The 21,497-nt window shown below is 48.4% G+C and overlaps 1 protein-coding gene across 10 annotated transcripts in view; it reads left to right on the forward strand.

The window, feature by feature from the left end:
• auts2a (activator of transcription and developmental regulator AUTS2 a) overlaps nucleotides 1-21,497 on the forward strand; it is a 388,494-nt gene that overhangs the window by 165,192 nt on the left and 201,805 nt on the right. For all 10 annotated transcript variants that reach the window (XM_086179169.1, XM_086179168.1, XM_086179172.1 and 7 more), the window contains one exon: nucleotides 16,255-16,356. In XM_086179169.1, the coding sequence (XP_086035295.1) occupies nucleotides 16,255-16,356 (102 nt within the window). The remainder of the gene's footprint in view (nucleotides 1-16,254; nucleotides 16,357-21,497) is intronic.

A 21,497-nucleotide genomic window follows, 5' to 3' on the forward strand; every position in this document is an offset into this window, starting at 1 on the left:
GGGTGACGCCTTCTAACCTGGCACACGTCAACTCGATCGAAGGTCAATGTGACATCACCGAAACATTTTCAGACAACGCTCTAAAGTCCACACGACAAAATCATATAAAAAAAAAACAGCAAGAAATAATGTCATTTCATATCCAAAGGGTTAAAGGTCAACTTTAATCACATCGCCATTGTTCAACCTGGCTATTTTAGCAGTTAAAGGCAACATCAAGGAGCTTCAGTTCCCCAAAATAACCCCTCAGACCTGCCAGTATTAGGGTTTAGTACCTGGAACCATACTGGACCAGTCTGGACTCCCGTCAGTACCATGTCCAGGTGGACTGCAGATGAGGCCAGCATGCTAAAGTTGCATGTTAAATTCTTAAAATGGCTGACGACACGTGTAACTGACGTGCTCCCGCTAACACGATGGATGGTGTCATGACCTGGCGCCATGGCCATGACAGAAGGACGGGAGGAGCGCATTTTGAACTGAAGTAAATTAATTTATTTACACATTAAGGTAACGCAAACAAACAATAACTACAGGTATAGGGTGTGTCAGTCTGTAATATCAGTAGTGTGTGTGTGTGTGTGTGTGCGTGTGTGTGCGTGTGCGTGTGTGTGCGTGTGTGCGTGTGTGTGCGTAATAGTAGTAGTAGTATTCATAGTAGCAGTACTAGAAATAGTGGTAGCAGTAGTAATAGCCATAGTAGTAGTCATGTAGTGGTACTGTAGTAGTCATAGTAGTAGTAGTAATAGTAATAGTAATAGTACTAGTAGTATTCATAGTAGCAGTACTAGAAATAGTGGTAGCAGTAGTAATAGCCATAGTAGTAGTCATGTAGTAGTAGTAATAGTACTAGTAATAGTACTAGTAGTATTCATAGTAGCAGTACTAGAAATAGTGGTAGCAGTAGTAATAGCCATAGTAGTAGTCATGTAGTAGTAGTAGTCATAGTAGTCGTAATAGTGATAGTCATGGTATTAGTAGTAGTAGTAGTAATAGTATACATAGTAGTAGTACTAGAAATAGTGGTAGCAGTAGTAATAGCTATAGTAGTAGTCATGTAGTTGTAGTAGTCGTAGTAATAGTCATAGTAATAGTCATAATAATAGTAGTAATAGTGATAGTCATGGTATTAGTAATAGTAGTAGTAGTATTCATAGTAGTAGTACTAGAAATAGTGGTAATAAGAGTGGTAGTCATGGTATTAGTAGTAGTAGTTGTATTCATAGTGGTAGTACTAGAAATAGTACTAGCAGTAGTAATAGTTGCAGTAAAATGATAGTCATGGTATTAGTAGTAGTAGTATGATAGTAGTAGTATTCATGGTCGTAGAAGTTTTAGTCATAGAATCAGAATTAATCATAACAGTAGTAGTCATATAAGTTGTTTTAGTATTAGTAGTCATAGTACTAGTAGCAGTCATAGTAGCTGCAGTAGTCGTAGTCATGTGGTAGTAGTTTTTGTTGTATGAGTTGTAGTAGTCATAGTAGGAATATTGGTAAAAGTAATATTAGTCATAGTAAAAGTTGTACTAGTAGTAGTTTTAGTTGTATTATAGCTTTTATTTGTTGTAGTCATCGTAGTACTTGTTATATTTGTAGTAGTAGTTGAAGTAGTAGTAATTGTATTACTGTTAGTAGTAGTAGTGGCAGTAGTCGGGTCTACTCAGGTTTACTTAGATGGTCTTACCTGCATCCTCCTCATAGTAGTGGTGGTAGTGGTGGTAGTAGTGGTGGTAGCAGTAGTAGTAGTAAACATTGTAGTGATAGTCTTGGCTTGTTTATGTCCTCCTCTACTCTGGTCTCTACTCACTATGAACCCTCCAGCTGAACCAGGAGCAGGTCTACTCAGATGGTCTTTCCTGCATCCTCCTCACAGTAGTAGTGGTAGTAGTGGTGGTAGTGGTGGTAGTAGTGGTAGTAGCAGTAGTAGTAGTAAACGTTGTAGTGATAGTCTTGGCTTGTTTATGTCCTCCTCTACTCTGGTCTCTACTCACTATGAACCCTCCAGCTGAACCAGGAGCAGGTCTACTCAGATGGTCTTTCCTGCATCCTCCTCACAGTAGTAGTGGTAGTAGTGGTAGTTGTGGTAGCACTAGTTGTAGTAGTGGTGGTAGTGGTGGTGGTGGTGGTGGTCGTAGTAGTATGAGTAGTTGTGTTGAGTTCTGAGTCTGAGGGGTCGCAGCTCCTGCTCTGCTGTTGCGCTTCAGAAGCTTCAGACGCTACTTGAAGGTCCAGCCCGTCTGTAGGGTGACGTCAGAGCGCTCGCAGACGTGTGGTGACATCATCATGTACCTCCCACCTGCGGGGGTCTGCTGGCATGGGGGCTCATCATGTCTACATCTTCATCACTCATCATCTTCACCTGGTAAAACATGGTGTAGTCGTCACCGTGAGACTCACCTCAGCCTTGTGTGTGTTCACAAGTCTTCTTGAATAGCCGCTCAACCGTGTGCTGCTGCTGAGGAGACGCCGCCGCCGTTGTTGTTCTCTTCAGGTTTATTCATCCTGAAGAGCGCTGGAGTGTGTTGTTGTGTGTGTGAACCTCTTTGCCTCCTTCACAGCGCTGGAGAAAACAAAGGCATCCTCGCTCTCGCAGCCCTGATTGCAGTCATTAGGATGCACAGGCGCTCCCGGTGTGACGGGGCCTCTCTTGAGGGGATTCAGCTCGCAAAGCGCTGCCGCTCGCCTGTTTTTAATAACAATCATCTAAAATCGCTGCAATTAGCCCACAGCTACAAAGAGATGGAGAGCAGGAGGATGTGAAGGGGGAGGTGGGGGTTGTGGGTGAAGGGGGGGCTACAAGCTAAGATTCAGTGAACCTTCCCAATGTCAGCTCTGCTTTCACATGGAACATTCAACGAGGCCTTTGTGCTCATCAGCTACGAGCCAGGAAAGTTCTAAAGACCCATTGTGTTTTTAATCACTTATATGTGGAATCACACACACACACACACACACACACACACACACACACACACACACACACACACACACACACACACACACTCCTTGGCTCAGGACTGTTAGCTCTGTAACTACTACAGTACATTGACTGCTACAGTACTACTACCCTGCTACAGACTCTGCATGCAGTAATGGGGTATGAAATATGTGGTGGCGGCGGCGGCGGCGGCGGCGGCGGCGGCAGCACAAGTAGAATGTGAGAGTGGAATTTTAGAGAAGCAGGAAACTTTTACATGTTAAATAAAATCATTTCTACATTTTCTAAATCTTGAATTGAGCAGGAGGTGTTGAAGGATTTACATGTGGTAATTCTACTTGTTTTTTGTAGTATTTGTTAGAGTGTTGTTGTACAGCCTGGTACACATGTGGAGGGGACCTTTAGCGCCTGATTCTCAGTGGGTGTGTAGCCTTGACTGACTCCTGCCAGGAGCTCAAGTGGCAGACGTAGCCGAGTTCATCAGCCAGGGTCACGCCCCCGTGACTGCAGCACTCCCTCCCCACAGAGATTTTACGGTCATATTGACTCTGACGTGTGTGAAGGGGTGACTGGCCTCTCCCTTTGTGGTTCATTCATGTTCTTCTGTTCTCCCTCTCTCTCTGGTTGCGATTCTTGAGCACATGTTGTATTCAGTGTAGTGTATTTCCAGTGCGTGTTTGACGGCCCGTTGCCCTGATGTGTTGTCATGTAGCACCACCCACAGGTCAGCAGGAGGGTGGCAGCAGCAGCAGCAGCCGCAGCTCTGGCAATCAATTCTGAACGCTTCAAAATAAAGCTGGGAAAGTCTCCATCACGACCAGAGAGAAAAGTGCCCGATTCATTGTTCCTTCTTGTGGGACGAGGAAGGAAAGTGCAGCGTACACCAGAGAGCGTGCAGCTCTCTCTCAGATTCTGTCTTTGTTCAGGCTGCGCTGAATTATTTAGCCGTGTGTTTAAAAGACGGCCCTGGGGGATGTCGGCATGAGCTCTTTGGAGCTCACACTCCAGTTTTTGTGGCATCCTTTCATAAAGTGTAGTGCGTACAGTCGGTTGTAAATGAAGAGTTATCAGTGTGTTGATAAAAAGGATTTCTTCTCTCCTGCAAGGCTCCAGAGAAGCAGGACGTCGGATCCGGACCTCCTCTCTACATTAAGCTTGGAGCCTGCTCTGCGTCTTCCCTGTGCCTCACGTCTGTCCTTTGATTGACAACGAGCCTTGAATACTTGTCATTTGCATCCGCCGAGCTTCTTCATAATTCACAAAACAAGCATCTTTGCACAGTTCGAAACCCTGATGTTGTTTTCTCTCGCCGCTACAACTGTTGTTTGCAGAAGGCAGTCGAGCAGCGGCTGGGATGATGTTGGGGGGGTGAGGCGTCTGGAGGTCAGGGAGCATTTAGCAGCAGCACCGACTCTCCTCCCAGGTCACTGAGGGGGGGCGCTGACGTGTCGAGTCTACCCCAGGACAGAGTACCAGGATGGAACTGAGCTGACGTCACCGCTGTTATGCTGGCATCACTGCTATATTGACCCAAACCAAATTCCTGGCTGTTATCACAGTGGCACCCCTTTCTACTCAGCTAGTGACCAATGGTGCCCCCCCACACCACCACTTTATGCAGTGACATCACTCCCAGGTAAAAGAAGCACAGCATTACCCCTGTAGCCATCGCATCCCCCAATTCACAAAGTTATGTTAGCTCTGCCTCTTTATGGCCTGCTTCTTTTATTTTGGCTGGTGTGTGTGTGTGTGTGTGTGTGTGTGTGTGTGTGTGTGTGTGTGTGTGTGTGTGTGTGTGTGTGTGAGATGAGTGTGCGTTGCCGCCATCATGCCACTGACAGCCGATGAAGTTCAAAGACAGCTGACACAAAAGCTGTCACCGTGGAAAGCCTCAGAAAGCAAACTCCCACATCACTTCCTGTCTTTGATTGGACCTCGGCGGAGTCTGCTTGTATGAAGTCGTCATCTCACACTGGCCTATTTGCATTTTTGCTCCAGAAAAATGCCTCTACTGTAGTTTCCAGTGATAAACCTCAGGCTGAGAACCCAATTTACCCCAGTAAAATCAAAAAGCCACAGGCAGACTCACCCTCCTGCGGAGCCTGGCTTTTAAATTGTGTTTTATTCATTTTCTCTGCACTGTCACCAAAATTGCCACACAGAGGGTCACGAAATAATTTTCAATGTTTCCTTGGGGGGGTGAGAGGTGGGGGTGGAATTCTTTTATTTTTTATTTTAGCAGTGACCAGAATGAGCACAAAAGGAGACAAACAGCTCTGTTTCAGCTGTGATTTCCTGAATAGCCCAGTGGGAGTGCGGGAAGTCGGCGTTGCCTTGAATCAGCCGCCGTACTGTGAGCGAGATGGCTTTTCTCTGTGACAGTCCCACTGTGAGCCACGGGCCCGCAAATGCAATTGGGGGGGGGGGGGGGCAGACCTCGGGCCCGTGTCTCTGCCTCACTGAGCATGTGTGCTGCTGCTGAGGTGGTGAGCTGCAGATAATTCAGTAGAAAATACAGACAGGTTATTTCCTGCTGCTGGCGAATTGTTCAGAGCCCCCGCTGGGCTGCCGGTGCTCTCTGTACATCTGCATGTGATGTCGGTGTGTGAGGAGGGGGGATGGAGGCCCGAGGGGATGAGATCAGTCCACATCAGCTCTATTCACTCCCAGTTAGGATGCTGCTGCTCCTGTCCGGGGCTCACGGACCCGCTGCTGGGCCTGGTTTAGGTTGTCCTCCGTATGGTTCCCTGCAGGGGAGCTGGAGTGGACGGACAGGTGCCTCCTGCCGGAGTCTTCCTCCCAACAGCAGAAGGCTAGGATGGGGCACAGAGGAGGCACGTGCAGTAGGTGGAGCTCTTGTGTTGGATTTTGATGTTGGAGCTGGTGAAGGACACGACAGCTGCTTTTGTGTGTGTGTGTGTGTGTGTGTGTGTGTGTGTGTGTGTGTGTGTGTGTGTGTGTGTACAGAGGGCTTGTAAATCTCTTGTTATAAGCGGTCTTTTGCATAAATGCCATCTGAGAGGGATGTATGTACACACACACACACACACACGGTCTCATAAACACTAAAACACATTTGTAGTGTGCAGCTAATTGACAGCTCTTGATGGCTGATCCAGCGCTGCCAACTGTTCATGTTTACATTAGATTAGTAGGAATTGTAATGAGACTTATGTTTTCAGCTGGTAATAGTATGTTTGTTTGTGTGTGTGTGTGTTTCATTTGAGGAGACATGCTTTATTTAGTGCCTGCAACCACACATTACCCTTCTCCTGACACCTTTATGCACAGGCACAGACGCGCCCCCCTCGCCCCGTCTCCCCCCTGCGATCTACCGCAGGCCCTCCATCTCTCTGGCCTGTCAGCGTGCTTTTTCATTTGGCTTGTTGCTACAGGGGGCTCGACGCTGGCAGATTACAACTCGGCAGCCAGTCATTTTCGATTTATCAGAGCCCCCTCCCTCCGAGCCCTCGCTCTCTCTCTCTCTCGCTCAGCCAGCATCAGTGCAGAGACGTAGTGATTCCTCATGTCTTCTCCTCCACTGCAGCTCCGCACAGCCTCCCTTCTTCCCTCCCAGCATCCGTATCTTCCTCTTTCAATCAGCGTAGAAAATTTTGCTCACAAGCCTCGAGACAAAAACCCTAAACAGAATTATTGTGGCAGGGGAAGCATTTAAGTGCGAGAGGCAGCTAGAGCTGTATTATTACTCAGGCCTGTGTCACCGGTGATGACCCGGGAGAGTGGAGAGTATCGATCGTGTGTCACTCAAGGCATTCAGCAGATTGCATTGACAAAGCTTGTCGGGGCCTTTAATAGCGAGGTTAGCAGCCCTGGCTCGGACCCAGGAGAAAACACTAACTGTGCCCTATTTCATGGTGGCTTTTAACCATTCCCCGGGTCCAGGGAGTGGATTGATAACAGTAAGGAAGTAATTTTACTCTCATAATTGCCTTCCTGTGGTTGACATTTGTGGCCCTCAGCGTCTTTCCAAGAACAGCAGAGAGAGAGAGACAGCATTGTCTGTGACAGAAAATAGCTTCACACAAACAAAGACGTGGTGCGCTGAACAAAACATGGTGGAAGAAAAGAAAGAAAAAAATCAAAAGGGGTGCAAAAGTGTGATTTATGGCTTGAAGGAAGTCCATTACTCGCTAGAGGAAGCCCAGACCAAAGCACAAACAGAGTCCGGGCATGTCTGGCAAAGAGGGTCATGGAGTGATTCCTTAGCGGTGCCAAGATCCCTGATAGCTGCTGAAGACACTCCTCGTCAGAGGAGGAAAACACACAGGGTTTCCATCCCACTGTCCTTCTCAACATAAATACGAGCACTGACCCACCTAAAAAGTCTCTCTACAAGCCAACTGCTGTGGAAGTTGGCTCACATGTAACGGGTCCCCCGAGTGTCGTCATGGACGAACACACGTGGGGAGCTGGACGCTGTCAGGGCTTGCGTGGCAAGTAGCTATTCTCAGAGCTGTGTCGGTTTAAATCATAACAGATTCCAGCTCTTATTTCCACAGTGAAGCTCTGACATTGGATACAGAAATCAGTGTTTATACTTTCCAAGCTTGGAGCTCTGACAGGTTTTGAGAAAATAAGATGGCAGTGTTCCATCATTCATAGAAGAAGGTGCCCCAGTTCCTGCTGCTGCTCTGAGGAGCCTTTGTTCCTCTCTCCTAAACTGCTCCCACTCTTTAACTGGTGGTCCTGATTGTCTTCTCAGCTGAAAACACTCTCATCATGGAAGGTCCCGTGTTCTCGTGGCTGACACGGCTGCACGTGCTTCCTACCGACTCCCATCCCTCTTCACCTATTAGCACCTTGACTATGGTTAAAGCAGTACTTTCCCCCTCCCGTCCATCCCGCATTACCTCTCTGTGACGGTGACGCATGTTTAGGTCAAAACTAATGGAGGCTGACGGCCAGCAACAGCTGAACTGTCCGGAACATCTGAACAGGAGCTCTCTCTCATCCGGTATAATCCAGGCTTTCTTAATCCAAGCCTTCGTGAGCTGAAGATACATTTTTGTGAGGGGTTAAAAGTCAAAAGTATTGCTGTAGTGCACTGTTCAAAATGTACTGCATATTGCCTCCTTTGCTGATCAACAACCATCCCAGTCAGGTGTGGACTGTTGCTGCTCCGTATAGAAACATGAAGAAGTCTGGATCCAAGCCTTGAAAAGTCTTGACCATCTTTATGGTTCTGACTGCTTTTAAAATGAAGTCAAGAAGAAGAAGTCTTGACTGTCATGTGCACGTTGTCTTCAGCGAGCAGTGAGAGACACAGCAGCCAAATCCCCACTGACGACAACAGCCTCCATGTCAAAACAAGGTTTCTATGTTCTTCACATTTTTCAGAAATGGAAAAGGCTTTGGTGGATGTATTCAGCGCACTGTTCGCTCACAGAGACAAACTCCTGATCCGTCAGTCGGTATCTGCTGGTGCTGATCAAAGGCTCAGCTGACTGATGCACTAGCGAGGTCATCCAGCATGGCTCCGCTCTCCTGTGCTGCTTGAATAATCATCACATAAACTGGGTTCTGAGGAATAGTCGTTGAAGCTGTTTGTACACTGTGACCAAATGTTGGTACCTGGAACCATGAGGGGAGTCTGGTACCAGTCCTAGCAATCACTAACCTGTGTTGTTGAGTTATTTGGGGGTTGTCTTCTTATTGTTTTGTTGCCTTTGGCTGTTTGTCGTGTCCCATTAGCAGCAGATGTTTGTGAGTCTACGGTCAACGGCACTTGTTTTACGGTACTTTTACAACTCGGTGAGGACAGATGGATGTCGAGAAGCTACACGAGGACATTTACAAGTATATCCTGCCACCAGCCTCCTCTAACGCCCCCCAGCCAGCCTTCTGTCTGTCCGTCCGTCTGTCCGACCAGGAAGGAGCAAAATGCTCCTGCTGACCAGAGACATCTCAGGACCCCCTGACTTTCATTGGAATGCTGACAAATATCTGTACTTTCCACTCTTACTTCAGTTTCAGACAAAAACGATGAAAAAAAAGTGAAACCTGACAAGACACCCATATCTACCACGCTGGTGTGTCTCCGGCCGTCAAGCTTCACTTGTAGTTTTTGTGATTGTTAGTTCAGGTTCCTGTTTTATTTCATTTGATCTCGTTTCTTTTTCCTTCCTGGTCAGTTTTACTGCCGTGTATTGGACTTGTAGCTTTCATGGACTCCAGTTGTCGTGTCTGTGTTCTGCTGCTGTAACCTCATGTCTTATTTTGAAATGTTCTTTCCTTGCGTGTACTCTTGAATCACTTCCTGTTTTTGTACGTTTGCCTCCTCGGTGAGGCAGTCCTGTCCCTCCTCCCGCTGCCTCTCTCGCCGCCCCGTCAGCTCTTCTCTGGCGTAACTGTTGATGAAGCTACAAATGGTTACACTAGATAGGGTGTTCATTTTTGCTGCAGCACCACAGTATTTTGGTTATAATTGGTACTTGGACACATAATTAATAGTTATACCACAATGTGATCTCTTCACTACATGAACCAGAGAGTCATAAATGACAAAGAAGTAACAAATCTTGATATTTAAGATTCCGATAGGAATTTTTGCTCTAAAAACACTGGGAAAAAAATCAATTGATTGTCAAAATAGATTGGGATTAAGAATCTACCAACATTTGGTTGAGGTTGTCTGAGCTGCTTCCAGAGGGATCTTCCAGCTGCTGATGTGGTGCAGCTGTGGCCCGTGCAGGTTGTGGAGGCACCGTCCAGCCAGCGTGCCAGCAGGCTGCTGCTATTCCTGCAGCACAGAGAAGCTTCTTCCTACTCCAGAAACGTTTGTCTATCATATTACCACCACACATGAGCTGCACACAAGGCTTGACCCAGTGTTAAGTGTCTGCGCTAAATTTCATTGCCTCCATCTACTGGAAGGCCTGCCAATATACTGGCAGTGAATTCCTGGAGGAAAATAAATGGCAATAAAAAAGAGAAATGATAGCCCCTGCAAGCTGATAGGAGCGAGCCGTCTCTTTTTCCACAGCGCTCTTTATTGAGGCTGCCCAGCTTGGGGAGCTGTTTTTCTGGCACGCTGGCTGTGGCTTTAGTTGGACGGGTCTCTGAAAGCCAATATTGAAGTAACGACTCAGTAGCCCAGACTGGAGAGCTGGGGAATCATGTAATTAATTGCATGCACATTTCTTTGATGAGAAGTTATGTGGTGATGAGCGTTCATCTGGCTAGCTGAAGTCTGATCCTGTGTCCCCCCTCCCTCGCCGCTGCCGGAGGTGGGTAAAGTGGGCTGGAAGGTGATTTTACAGCCGTGCTGGGCCATTATAACAAGATGTTCGGATATGATCTGAGAGTTCAGGTCTCTGGCTGCTCTTATATTCCCTCCCTCACCACAAACTTTTTCTCCACCTGCTCAGTTCATTATTAAATCTGGGAATTGTCCCCATAACTCAATCGGCCTGACTACAGCATTATATGACCATTTGTGAGCAGGCAGAGGCTGATTGCGACGCGGGCCAGAGGATGGATGTTAAAAGCATATTGATTCGCCTGTAATGTCGTCATAGATCAGAGATTTATGGCGATAGATAAATGCAGGCAAAAGCTCTAGTAGCCTCCAGCCTGTGGTGGAGGAAATGGAGTCCTTAGTATGACTGATGAGATCAAGACAGTACTCTCAGCCATGCTCCCCTCAACCTCTCCCCCAGAGCCTCCATTTCCCACTCCCCCACCTCCTCCTCCTCTCAGGATGCTCTGGCCCTGCGGCCGCTGCTGTGACTAGTCCTCAGTGGCTCATATCTTTGCTGTGGATTCACATTCCTGCACAGAGGCTAAAAAAGCCTCGTCCGTGGCCTCAGATTGGTCAGAGTGGGTTCTTTCAGCCTCACTGAGCTCTGCCACGCTAGAACAAATGATGTCTGACAAGGTCGCTGGAGATCGCTGCCACACAATCATGTTAGGGAACTGAAAGCAAAGGAAATTGAGCTTCTCCATGGTTAAAAAGATGAGATTGCTGCGCTGCCTGACTGTGAGTGACATCTTAACCACAAGCTAACTGTTGGCTGGAGGATAAACATGCCTAGACTTCTTGATATGTCATTTAGTCGCCGTAATGAAAGGACACATGACAGCCGCACTGCAGCGGCCGAGGGAAGAAGTGGTATTAAGAGTTATTTTCACACTGCCCGTCTGTGACCTCACACACAGCTCACCGTACACAAATCTGGGGCAATAGAAGCCAAGTGCTGATGCTCAGTGACAGGCTGTGAGCGAGGGTGGCGGAGGGGCTTAAGGGTGACAAGAGGGCGGGCGGGGGGGGGGGGGGGACTGCTGTCTGTGGCAGTTAGAGCAGCTGGGCCTCAGAGCCGAGCACAGGGTCAGAGCCAGGCCATGCTGGTGGGCTTGCCGGCACAGCCACTGTCAGAGCGATGACGTAGCCCCCCCAGTCCACATCACCATCCCGTCAGATGAAGCTGGCTGCGAGTTAAACAGACACGGCAGATTGCAACTGCTGCTGTCAACCAGCCGGTGGAGGGGGGCTCTCACCTGAGGGGCTCTAATGTATGGCCAACGTGTCTGGAGGAAGTCACCGTGGTTACTGCAGAGGAGGGACGCTCCCCAGCACTTCAGCAACCCTGCCACCGGCCTGAGAAGGCTGCACAAGGCAGCCTCTCAAGTGGAGTCAGTGGAAACTCAGGGGATTTGACAGTGCCGCAGGAAATAGACAATTTATTATCAGCAACCCTTCCTGGGTAGTGGATTATCTATAAAAATTTCATGGTTCTCCCTCAGTGGCAAGCAGCCATAAAACTTCCCAAATGAGGGACTTGTTAATTTACTTGTTAAAGCAAATTAAAAATTTATAAGCGCTTTTAGGTAAATGAGATCCTCTTTCATTGCTGCCCAAGTGGGATTCTCTCTGGCAGATCCTGAGAGGACAGGTTAGCTGCTCTGAAAGCCGCAGTAGAACAATAAAAGCCGTTAAATTGTTCCAGCTTTTATTACTGCCGAGCTCTGCAGCTGCTGTTGTGCGTAACTAAGGGAAACCAGGAGCTGATGGCTACAGAATCCCACAGAGGCCAGTTCAGAAAACTGAGCCCACTTCTCTCTTTCATGTGAGGATGGGGGTTGTGGGTGGAGCTGCCTCGGCAGGCCAGTTGTGCATGGTTCTCTTTAAAGTGGCCTTTGTGGTTAGAAATGTTAGCAGGCCTACTTTTGTGCTTGATTGCATTGAGTCCGTCGTGCAGCCCTCAGTTCACTTGTAAAATTCCACTACGACAATGGTGAGCACTTTTCAGTAAGTGAGGAAATAATTGACTCCACATGTTCAAGACAGTGTTGTAATAGCTGTTTTAGTGGCAGCAGTGTGAGATATTTCATCATTTTCCTGCTCTCTAAACTGCTGTGTGTGTGTGTGTGTGTGTGTGTGTGTGTGTGTGTGTGTGTGTGTGTGTATGTGTGTGTGTTTGTGTGTGTGTGTGTGGAATGAAAGCATTCCACATGGATTTTGCCTTTTTGGAGAAAACATTTTATTTCTTCCCAATAAAATTGTTAACAGGAACGGTACTCTGTGCTGGATATTTAAGACCGTGTTAGATGCAGTGACACCTAGTGGTGAAGTGGCAGATTGCATCCCCTCACCTCTCTGTCCAGCTGGTAGGAGAAGCTATGGTAGCCTGCAGGAACATGGGTGCATGATCCTGATTCTCAGATTTGTCACAACTTGCCAACACCAGCAAACACTTTTTTACAATCAGAGAAGGAGAGAGTGTGTTGATCCCTGAAGGGAAAAACCATGTCAGCCAACACTTCTTCAAAACCCAGTCAGAGAAGAGGACATATTGTCCAGGGATCTTGACCAGAGTCGCACTGGTTCACTCCGTGGGCACGGACACGAGTTGGTTCTTGAAGGTCATGTGACCTGGATGGATCTGTGTGATGGTAATAATCTTTTATCTTGCTAGCCTTGAATTTAGTCCTCACTGCTAAATCCATATGAATGTCGCTGAGGGTGATACGCTCAGTGGACTGCCTTTCTGAGGCCACGCCTCCCTTGCTGAAGTCCCTCTGACTCCCTGTCCATCATCCAGAGAGCTCTCATTAGTCACACCAACAGAAAGGAGAACAATTATCTCACTCACTTCTTCCTCAGTGTCCCCTGTGTGTCCCCATTATTGAGTGGGCATGATTGTTGTGGTGGTCACAGAGACACCCCGATATGGTCGGTGTATGGAGTCTTCCAGAGACGCCAGAACTGAGAAGCCAGTGCAGGACAAACTCTACCAGCAGGGAGACCTGAACAAGTATGACACAAAGACTTTTGAGGAAATCTGGATGACAAAATTAAGTATTTTGGATTGAACCCTGAACCAGACCTGATGACCTCATGGCAATGGTGTGTGTTGTCTGAGCACCACTGTGAGTTTATCTCTCTATCCACTGCAGCGTCACCTTGATGCTAGTTAGATGACTTCCAGGGTGCTGACCCAGGAGGGAGCAGTCCCAGAGACCCACTCCATCTGGACCAGTCAGAGGGCTCGCTGACACAGCAAACCCTCTGAATAACTGATGACCAACAGTGCTGCTCCTGATCTTCCATACTGACTAGTAACCGTGGTAACATGCACTTATACGATGGATAACTGGGACTATCAGGACACAGAGCTGAGCTGGAGCAGGAACACGTCAATCATTCCGTGGGATGCCCTGTTGTTGCGCTAAATAAAACAGCCCAAACGGAGTCGGACCACGTCGGTAACTGCGAGTATTTGCTGACATGAGTCAGAGTATTATCATGCTTTTTGACCGCGATTTATAAGTGTTTGAAGCTGAAGCCTTCATGGTGAGGTTTCTGCTGCTCTCCTCCACAGCAACATGCTGACTGCTGATTGGAAACAGTTGCTGATTCTCTACTTCAATAAATTCAGACTGGTAAGAGCGACGAGGGGAGAGAAGTGCATCCCCTAACACAGAACAGATTGGAGGGAAACAAGGCCGCGCTGTGTGGAAATTAATGGCAGATGCATTTACTAGTAGTTTAAATGTTTCATTAGATGCTAATGTCTCGCTGTGTCTTTAATTGTTGTGAAATTAGCCTCTGGAATATTAAAACCATCTGTTTGTTATCTTCCTGCAGGGCCAGCTCGTACCCAGGCTCCGCACATGTAGTAAGGTCATTAAATAATGCATTGGCTTGCTTCAACCTGCATCATAATTAATGTCTTAATCTTGTTGTAGCAGTACAGCACAATAGCTTGTCATCTCAGCAGCATCTCTGCTTGGAGGCAGGCTGACTGCAGCTCCACGGTCTGAACCAGATCCTCTCGTAACCGCAGGCCTTCTCTGTTGTTCTGCTACGCCCACAAGCACATTACTCAGTCTTGGTTGTTTCTCCTTTCGCTGCTTCTTGGTGGTTCCAGAACAAGGGTGGGGCCATGAAGCGGATCGATATAGTCCACTGACCAGTGGAGGTTTTTTTCCACCATTTTACTTTCTTTCTTTCTTTACTTTTTTACCTTTTTTAACCTCCAAGCAGAGGTAAACTTCAGCTTGATGAATGCAAACAAAAAGACACATTTATCATCAATCAGCAAAGGTCAGGCACCTTCTGATGGAGCGACCACAAGCATCCTCTCCGCTGGTTTGAGAATCCCTTAATCACGCCATAAAAAAAGAAATGAATTCATCATCTGATGGGGGGGGGGGGGTAATTCTCTGAAGTAATTTAAAGCAGCTCAGGGGGAAATTAAAGGGAACAAGCTGAGGGATATGTGTTCAAATAGCTGTGTAATCAGGTCCTGAGCTATGTAATAGCCCTGAAAGATGAGCTGCTCTTTATTGGAATGTCTTTATTAGACAAGTTCCTCACACACAGTTGCAGGAGAACTCTTCACTGCTGGCACAGTCTCTTTGACAGCATGCTGATTAATTACAAACCTCAGTTACACGTCTGCTGAAGGAACTTCTTTCATCTGCTTCATATGAGATTTATTCTAATATTCAATGCAGGACTCAGCAGCAGTTTTTTTGGAGTTTATTTTTGTGCGTTTATTCATAAATGCATGAGATGCTGGCCGCTGAAGATATTAAAGGGTCAACATGTTTTGATGAAGAGCGCGGCGTGAACACCTTTCTTCAGGGAGGAGTTCACAGGCCGCTTGACAAGAGATGATTCCTTTTTCCCTGAAAGAAAATAGCCAACTCTTCTCAGACAATCTGGCATTTACAGAAAAAGCAAAAAAGGTAGAAATGTGTCCTGGTGTTAGTGGGAATAAATGTGTGAGACATAATTAGTGCTATCACAGCACAGGGCATCACCAGCTTTGTCTCAGCACCGCCTGACCACACACACACACACACACACACACACACACACACACACACACACACACACACACACACACACACACACACAAAATCCCAGCGCTCAGGCTCTCTTATCATGCCTTCCTCCCATCATGCATTTCTCCCCAGGAGCAGGAGTCCTTTCACACCACTAATGGCTACAGAAAGGGAACATTTTCATTGTGGTTATCTGCTCAACTCCTCATCTCTGCTAGAAGTCCCCTGACTTTGGCTCCTCCATGGCACCGGGGAGGAGGTAGCGGTGCTGGAGCTCCGTGGCCGATGTCCCCTCGTGTACACGCACGCACGCACGCACGCACGCACGCACACACACACACACACACACACACACACACACACACACACACATGCGCGCGCGCGCGCACACAGACTGGGCTCTTCCTGTCAGGTGGCTGAGCAGCAGTTTGGTCCCATAGAGTGGTGTTTGTCTGGTCTGGAAGGAGCAGCATGGACATGAATCCCAGACTTGGACAGGGAGAGCAGACCCCACCTCCCTGCCTCCCTCAGCACCGCTCCCTCAAGAGTCTTTGATTGTTCTCCAGATCATGAAGGGCCTCAGATGCTGGTGGACTGGCACGTCCTCGTCTGTATTTGCGTGGCCTCTCTAACAGAGTGTCTAGAGGACGGCACTAGCTGAGCTCCTGCTGCCGCAGCATGTGGTGTCTGCTTGGAAAGGAGGGTGGCTCCATTCGAAGGTTCTGGAGGGTCTTTGTCCCCCGTTTTCTATTTCACGTGCTGAGAGTTTCATACTGGGAGATCAGATGGCGTCTTTCATTGGCGAGCAAAGTGATGGCTGTGAATGAGGTCCGAGAGATGACAGATTTACAGAGACGACGCCACATCTCCTGCCAGTTCTCACATATTCACGACCTGAATTGTGTGGGATCCCTTCCCCCTGCCACCAGCGTCTTCAGCCGTGTCGGCCTCTGAACTCCCCTCCTGTGCTTAACTGGTCTCCTGCTGTGTTGTGCTTTGCAGCTGAAGCTGGGCCAGAACTTCTGCAGGGGCAGCGACAGTGAGAGTGTGAGTGGAGAGTCCAAGCCATCTATCCGGAGCAGCTCCAGGGACCGGCTGACAGATGTGAGTACACCGTAAAGGCTATCAGCCCCGCCTCCTGTCAGCACTGCAGCTAACACTCATCCTACACATATTCAGGCTACACACAGCATAGCAGCATTAGCTGCTAGCAGCCATGCTGGCTAGTCCTGAGGTAGGACGGCATCAATACACTCAGAGGTGACAGGGTGATGCACCAGGAGCAAAAGAAAGCTTCCACCAGCAACAAGTACATTAATACATGAACGCAAGAAATGGTACACACTGGAATTATTGATGCCATAGTTCCATAGTTATTGGAATCTAGAATCTTGTTCATTGTTCTACCTCAGAAACAGAACAAGTCTCCTCTCTCTCTCCGGCACAGCAGTGAGGTCCAGCTCCTCACTGGCTGATTTCTGACTCAACACATTAACGGAGGAACATGACGAACAACTAGAGACCAGATTTTTTGAGCAGGAGCAAGTATTTATTATTATTTTCCAGGCATTTGTGGGAACAGTAAAACTATGATATACTGTATGCAGCAGTCCACTGTGGTGTTATCCCAGATAGAAATATTATGAATCAGCGTGTGTGTGTGTGTGTGCATGTGTGTGTGTTTGTGTGTGTGTGTGTTTGTGTGTGTGTGTGTGTGTGTTTGTGTCACCCAGGTAAAAGGTAAGTCAATCATGTGATATGATCCCTTTCTTCAGTAGTTCTTTTGGTCTCGAACAATCAAATTCTCTCTATGTGCAGGATTTTGTATTAAATCTAAAAGGTTAAAGCGCATTTGTAGAGTACTTCACGTGTAGTGCTCTATTTTCACACACACACACACACACACACACACACACACACACACACACACACACACACACACACACACACACACACACACACAATCTTTCTCTCCAAGAGCTTCTTCATGAGAAATGCAGGTCTGGCAGAAGCACTCTCTGGCTCAAGAAATGACCACAAGGTTGACTTGATCAAAGATGGGAAATGAGCTCACCTCACTCCCCACTTCCCCACATCTCACACCCCTCACTCCCCACTTCCCCACATCTCACACCCCTCACTCCCCACTTCCCCACATCTCACACCCCTCACTCCCCCACTTACCCACATCTCACACCCCTCACTCCCCACTTACCCACATCTCACACCCCTCACTCCCCCACTTACTCACATCTCACACCCCCACTTACTCACCCCTCACACCCCTCACTCCCCCACTGACTCACCCCTCACTCCCCCACTTACTCACATCTCACACCCCTCACTCCCCCACTGACTCACATCTCACACCCCCACTTACTCACCCCTCACTCCCCCACTGACTCACCCCTCACACCCCCACTGACTCACATCTCACACCCCTCACTCCCCCACTGACTCACCCCTCACTCCCCCACTTACTCACATCTCACACCCCTCACTCCCCCACTGACTCACTCCTCACTCCCCCACTTACTCACATCTCACACCCCTCACTCCCCCACTTACCCACATCTCACACCCCTCACTCCCCCACTTACTCACATCTCACACCCCTCACTCCCCCACTGACTCACATCTCACACCCCTCACTCCCCCACTTACTCACATCTCACACCCCCACGTACTCACCCCTCACTCCCCCACTGACTCACCCCTCACACCCCTCACTCCCCCACTGACTCACATCTCACACCCCTCACTCCCCCACTGACTCACCCCTCACTCCCCCACTTACTCACATCTCACACCCCTCACTACCCAACTTCCTCACTTCTTTCCCTCCCCTTACTCCCTCACTCCAATCTCTCTCTCCCACCCCTCCCTCCCCCTGCTCACTCCCCTCACTCCGCTCCCTCCCTTCCTCCCTCTCTACTTCGTGTGGAGAATCCACAGTGAGCGATCTCATATCTGGCCCTAATTAAAGCTGTCAGTCGGGAGGCGAGCTCGTCTTTGAGACAGACATGGCCCAGCGACTGAAGCAAAACTGATTCTGTGTGTAGCTTCACGATGCTTGACTGGGCATGAAATGAAATAAGTAATTTGATGTTGACAACAGAAATTGAAATGATACTTGGTGATTTCTGTCAGACTGCAGAGTGGCACCCCTGGAGCTCTGTATCAGTGAGCGGCTGCTGACGCTCTTATAGAATCACACCAGCCGTCACTCGTAGTATTTCTTCCTCTCCTGTCAGACAGTAGTGATCTCTGCTGACACCGTGATCTGTCTGTGCTCGGAGCAACCAGCTAGGACCTCCAGAGGTCCTGGTTCCATCATCAAATGAAGCCAAATGCTCAGAGACGAGTCAATGTTCCTTTCTAATCTGCTGGATGAGAGTCGCGTCTGTCTTCACCTTTGGCTCATGTCTACATGTCTGAGTGAGACCTGTCCTGAACCCTGTCAGGGACAAACTCAGGCTCTGAGTGTGACGGGGTCTGTTGCTCCCTTCCAGCCGCCGTTCAGCTACCAGTCGTGATGTTCTTGTTACTAATCATCACTCTCCTGGTTCATTATTGAGACCTAGGACATGAGAAGGAGGGACCAGGTGTAAAAACACTGGAATCATGCTACGATGAAAGGAAGTGCTGCGATGGAACACACTCGCACACTCATTCGCTGCTTTCTCCAGTTTATAATCTGTTGTTCATTCGTTTCTATCTTGTGAAATCAGACATGAGAAGAACCCTAATAACCTCCAGCCACCTCTGTCCCTCATCAGCAGTTGTCTCTCACTCCCAGCGTCCTGTCAGGAAACATCTGTGCCCTCTCTGACCCCCCCACAGCTGGTATTATCACTCCAGAGGACAGAGGGGGATGTCAACTCCCGCGACTCCCCCGGCTTCATGTGGGCACGACTCCCCACAGGAGACTGAGCGAGCTGGCCAGTATGAGGACAGACTTTTAGACCCCTGCCTCACTGTCAGTGGCCACGGCCAGGCTTCATCTCAGCTCCCCTCAGTGCCCTCCAGCCAGGCAGTCAAAACTGCTTCACACATGGGGAGAGGTGCAAGTCAGAGCTTTTGTGGTGGAGCTCTGCTCTCCAGACACTAACATCAGAGATCCGACTGGTATTTTCATGAATTTCAGGCAAGTTATCATACTGCAGTTGCAGGCAGACCTGTGTTTGAGTCACTGTCTGTGCTGTAGCGCCTCAGACGCTTGTCCTAGTGGCATGTTAAACATTTGTCTTTGTCACACTGCTGCCTCCCAGTGCAGAGACAGAGCAACAGCACGTACGTCACTCATTCGTGGCAGTGCAGAGCGTGTGACGTGCTAGCTAGCTCTGACTAGAGCTGTTCATTAGGCCCACAGCTCACTAATGCTGTATGCTGCAGCACTTCCTTCCCCTCACGGAGCAGCCATGCTCTGATGAAGCAGATGAACAGAGTTTGCCGACCTGGCATGGCTGGCAGGGAAATGGAGGCCGGGAGAGGTCGGGCCTGGCAGTCTCCCTCCCTCCCCCATCCCTCCCTCGCTCTGTCCTGCCAGCTCATTAAGGCCTACAATTGGCACATCAGGTCGGCTGTGTTTGCCTCAACCCCAAACCCCAGCTAAATTGGCAGGCTTAGCCGCATTTTCTCTGAAGTGCTGGGTTCCCTTTTGGGTTTGTTTGAAGCCGACATGGCAGCCCCCCCGCATCCCCCAGTACACCCCACCCTTTCAGCCTGGGTGGCAGGCATTCAGGCAGGCTGCAGTCCTGAGCAGAGGGAGTCAGCTGGATCAGGGAGGGTAGGGAGCTCTGGATGAATCACTCCCGTTTAGTCTCTGTGGCAAGGGGTGAAATGCCATCATTACCCGGCTGCCTATCAAATAAATTGGCAATTACTGGCCTGGGATTGCAAGTAAACAGCATGTTAGTCCTTTTTTCCCACCCAAGGCTCTTGATGAGAGGCGGGTGCAGTAGAGAGAAGCTTCGGAGTGTTGGGTCAGAGCCCGCCAGTTGGCGTTAGCCGGCCTGATGAGCAGCACAAGAGGCCGCCTGTAAATGTACAGAATGTAATCGGATATTTCAGTTGGTCAAAGCGCCGCCTCTTCCACTGCCTGCTGCATTCACACAGTTGCAGGGCCACCTAGCACCTTTAGACCCCTTTAAAACCCTTGTCTGCTTGCTTTAACAGTCGGAGTTTCATGTGAGCCGGGTCACAGGTCCTAACGCTGTTATTGACATGGAGGTTACAACAGAGAGCATAGCATGCTATTCTCCTGACTGAAATGAGAATTGTGGCTTGCTGGAACCCATACCAGCAAGCCCTGGCTCGTCCACCAATGTTCTCTTGCGCTGAGGTCTTTGAAAGTTGTTTTGTAACGAAACATCTGGAAGTGATATTGTTAAAAGTCGAGCACATCGTCTTCCCGTGCTTTTGAAGCGGTTTCAGCCCAAACACAGCCACAGTCTCTCTTACGGCTGGTAAAACTGAACATAGTTATTACTGGCTCTCTGATGAAAACATGACAGCCTATTCACAATCCTGTGTGCATGTGGTAAAACCATTTCAAATTCTCAAATTACAGCTTTTGGAAACTGATTAATGTCATAAAGTATATTTGTTGTTGTAAAGATCCCTATTATGATACGATCTGCCTGAGCGTACACAGACACAGGCACACTGGGTTTTTTTACTTGACCTGGCAGAACAAACTTTTCCACACGCTCTCGTCTGAGCTCCGTCCAAGTCAGCCGTTTATGTAATGTGAGCGGAGCAGCCCACCCCACCTCCTCGATACATTCTCCAATTATTTCCTGACACTCTGATGTAAATGAGGTTGCGGTCTCTCTGCATGTCCAGATACGCTGGACAATTTGCTGCGACACAGAACTTGTAATTGCTTGCATCAATTATCTGTCTCTTTCTCTCTCTCACTGATTCGAAATGTTTCCTATTAGAGGCGAGCGTTTAGATATGGAAGTGGGAATGTTGTACCTATAATTAGCTCATTATCATGGGATCTTGCTCTCTGCTGAGGCCCCACTGTTTGTGTGTGTGTGTGTGTGTGTGTGTGTGAGAGAGAGAGAGAGAGAGAGAGAGAGAGAGAGAGTGAGACCGTGTGAGCATGTGTGTAAATGAGCAGCAGATGCGGTGTAGGGATTATGTGACAGTCTTTTTGGCTGTTAAATAGCTTTTCAGCAGCGATGAAAATAACAGGGCAGATTGAAAGACCGGGGACAACAGCAGAGACAGGAGTG

Source organism: Aulostomus chinensis, chromosome 15, assembly GCF_037954235.1.
Source record: "Aulostomus chinensis isolate RoL2024-O1b breed Wild chromosome 15, RoL_Achi_v1.0, whole genome shotgun sequence".
NCBI classification, from domain to species: Eukaryota; Metazoa; Chordata; class Actinopteri; order Syngnathiformes; family Aulostomidae; genus Aulostomus; species Aulostomus chinensis.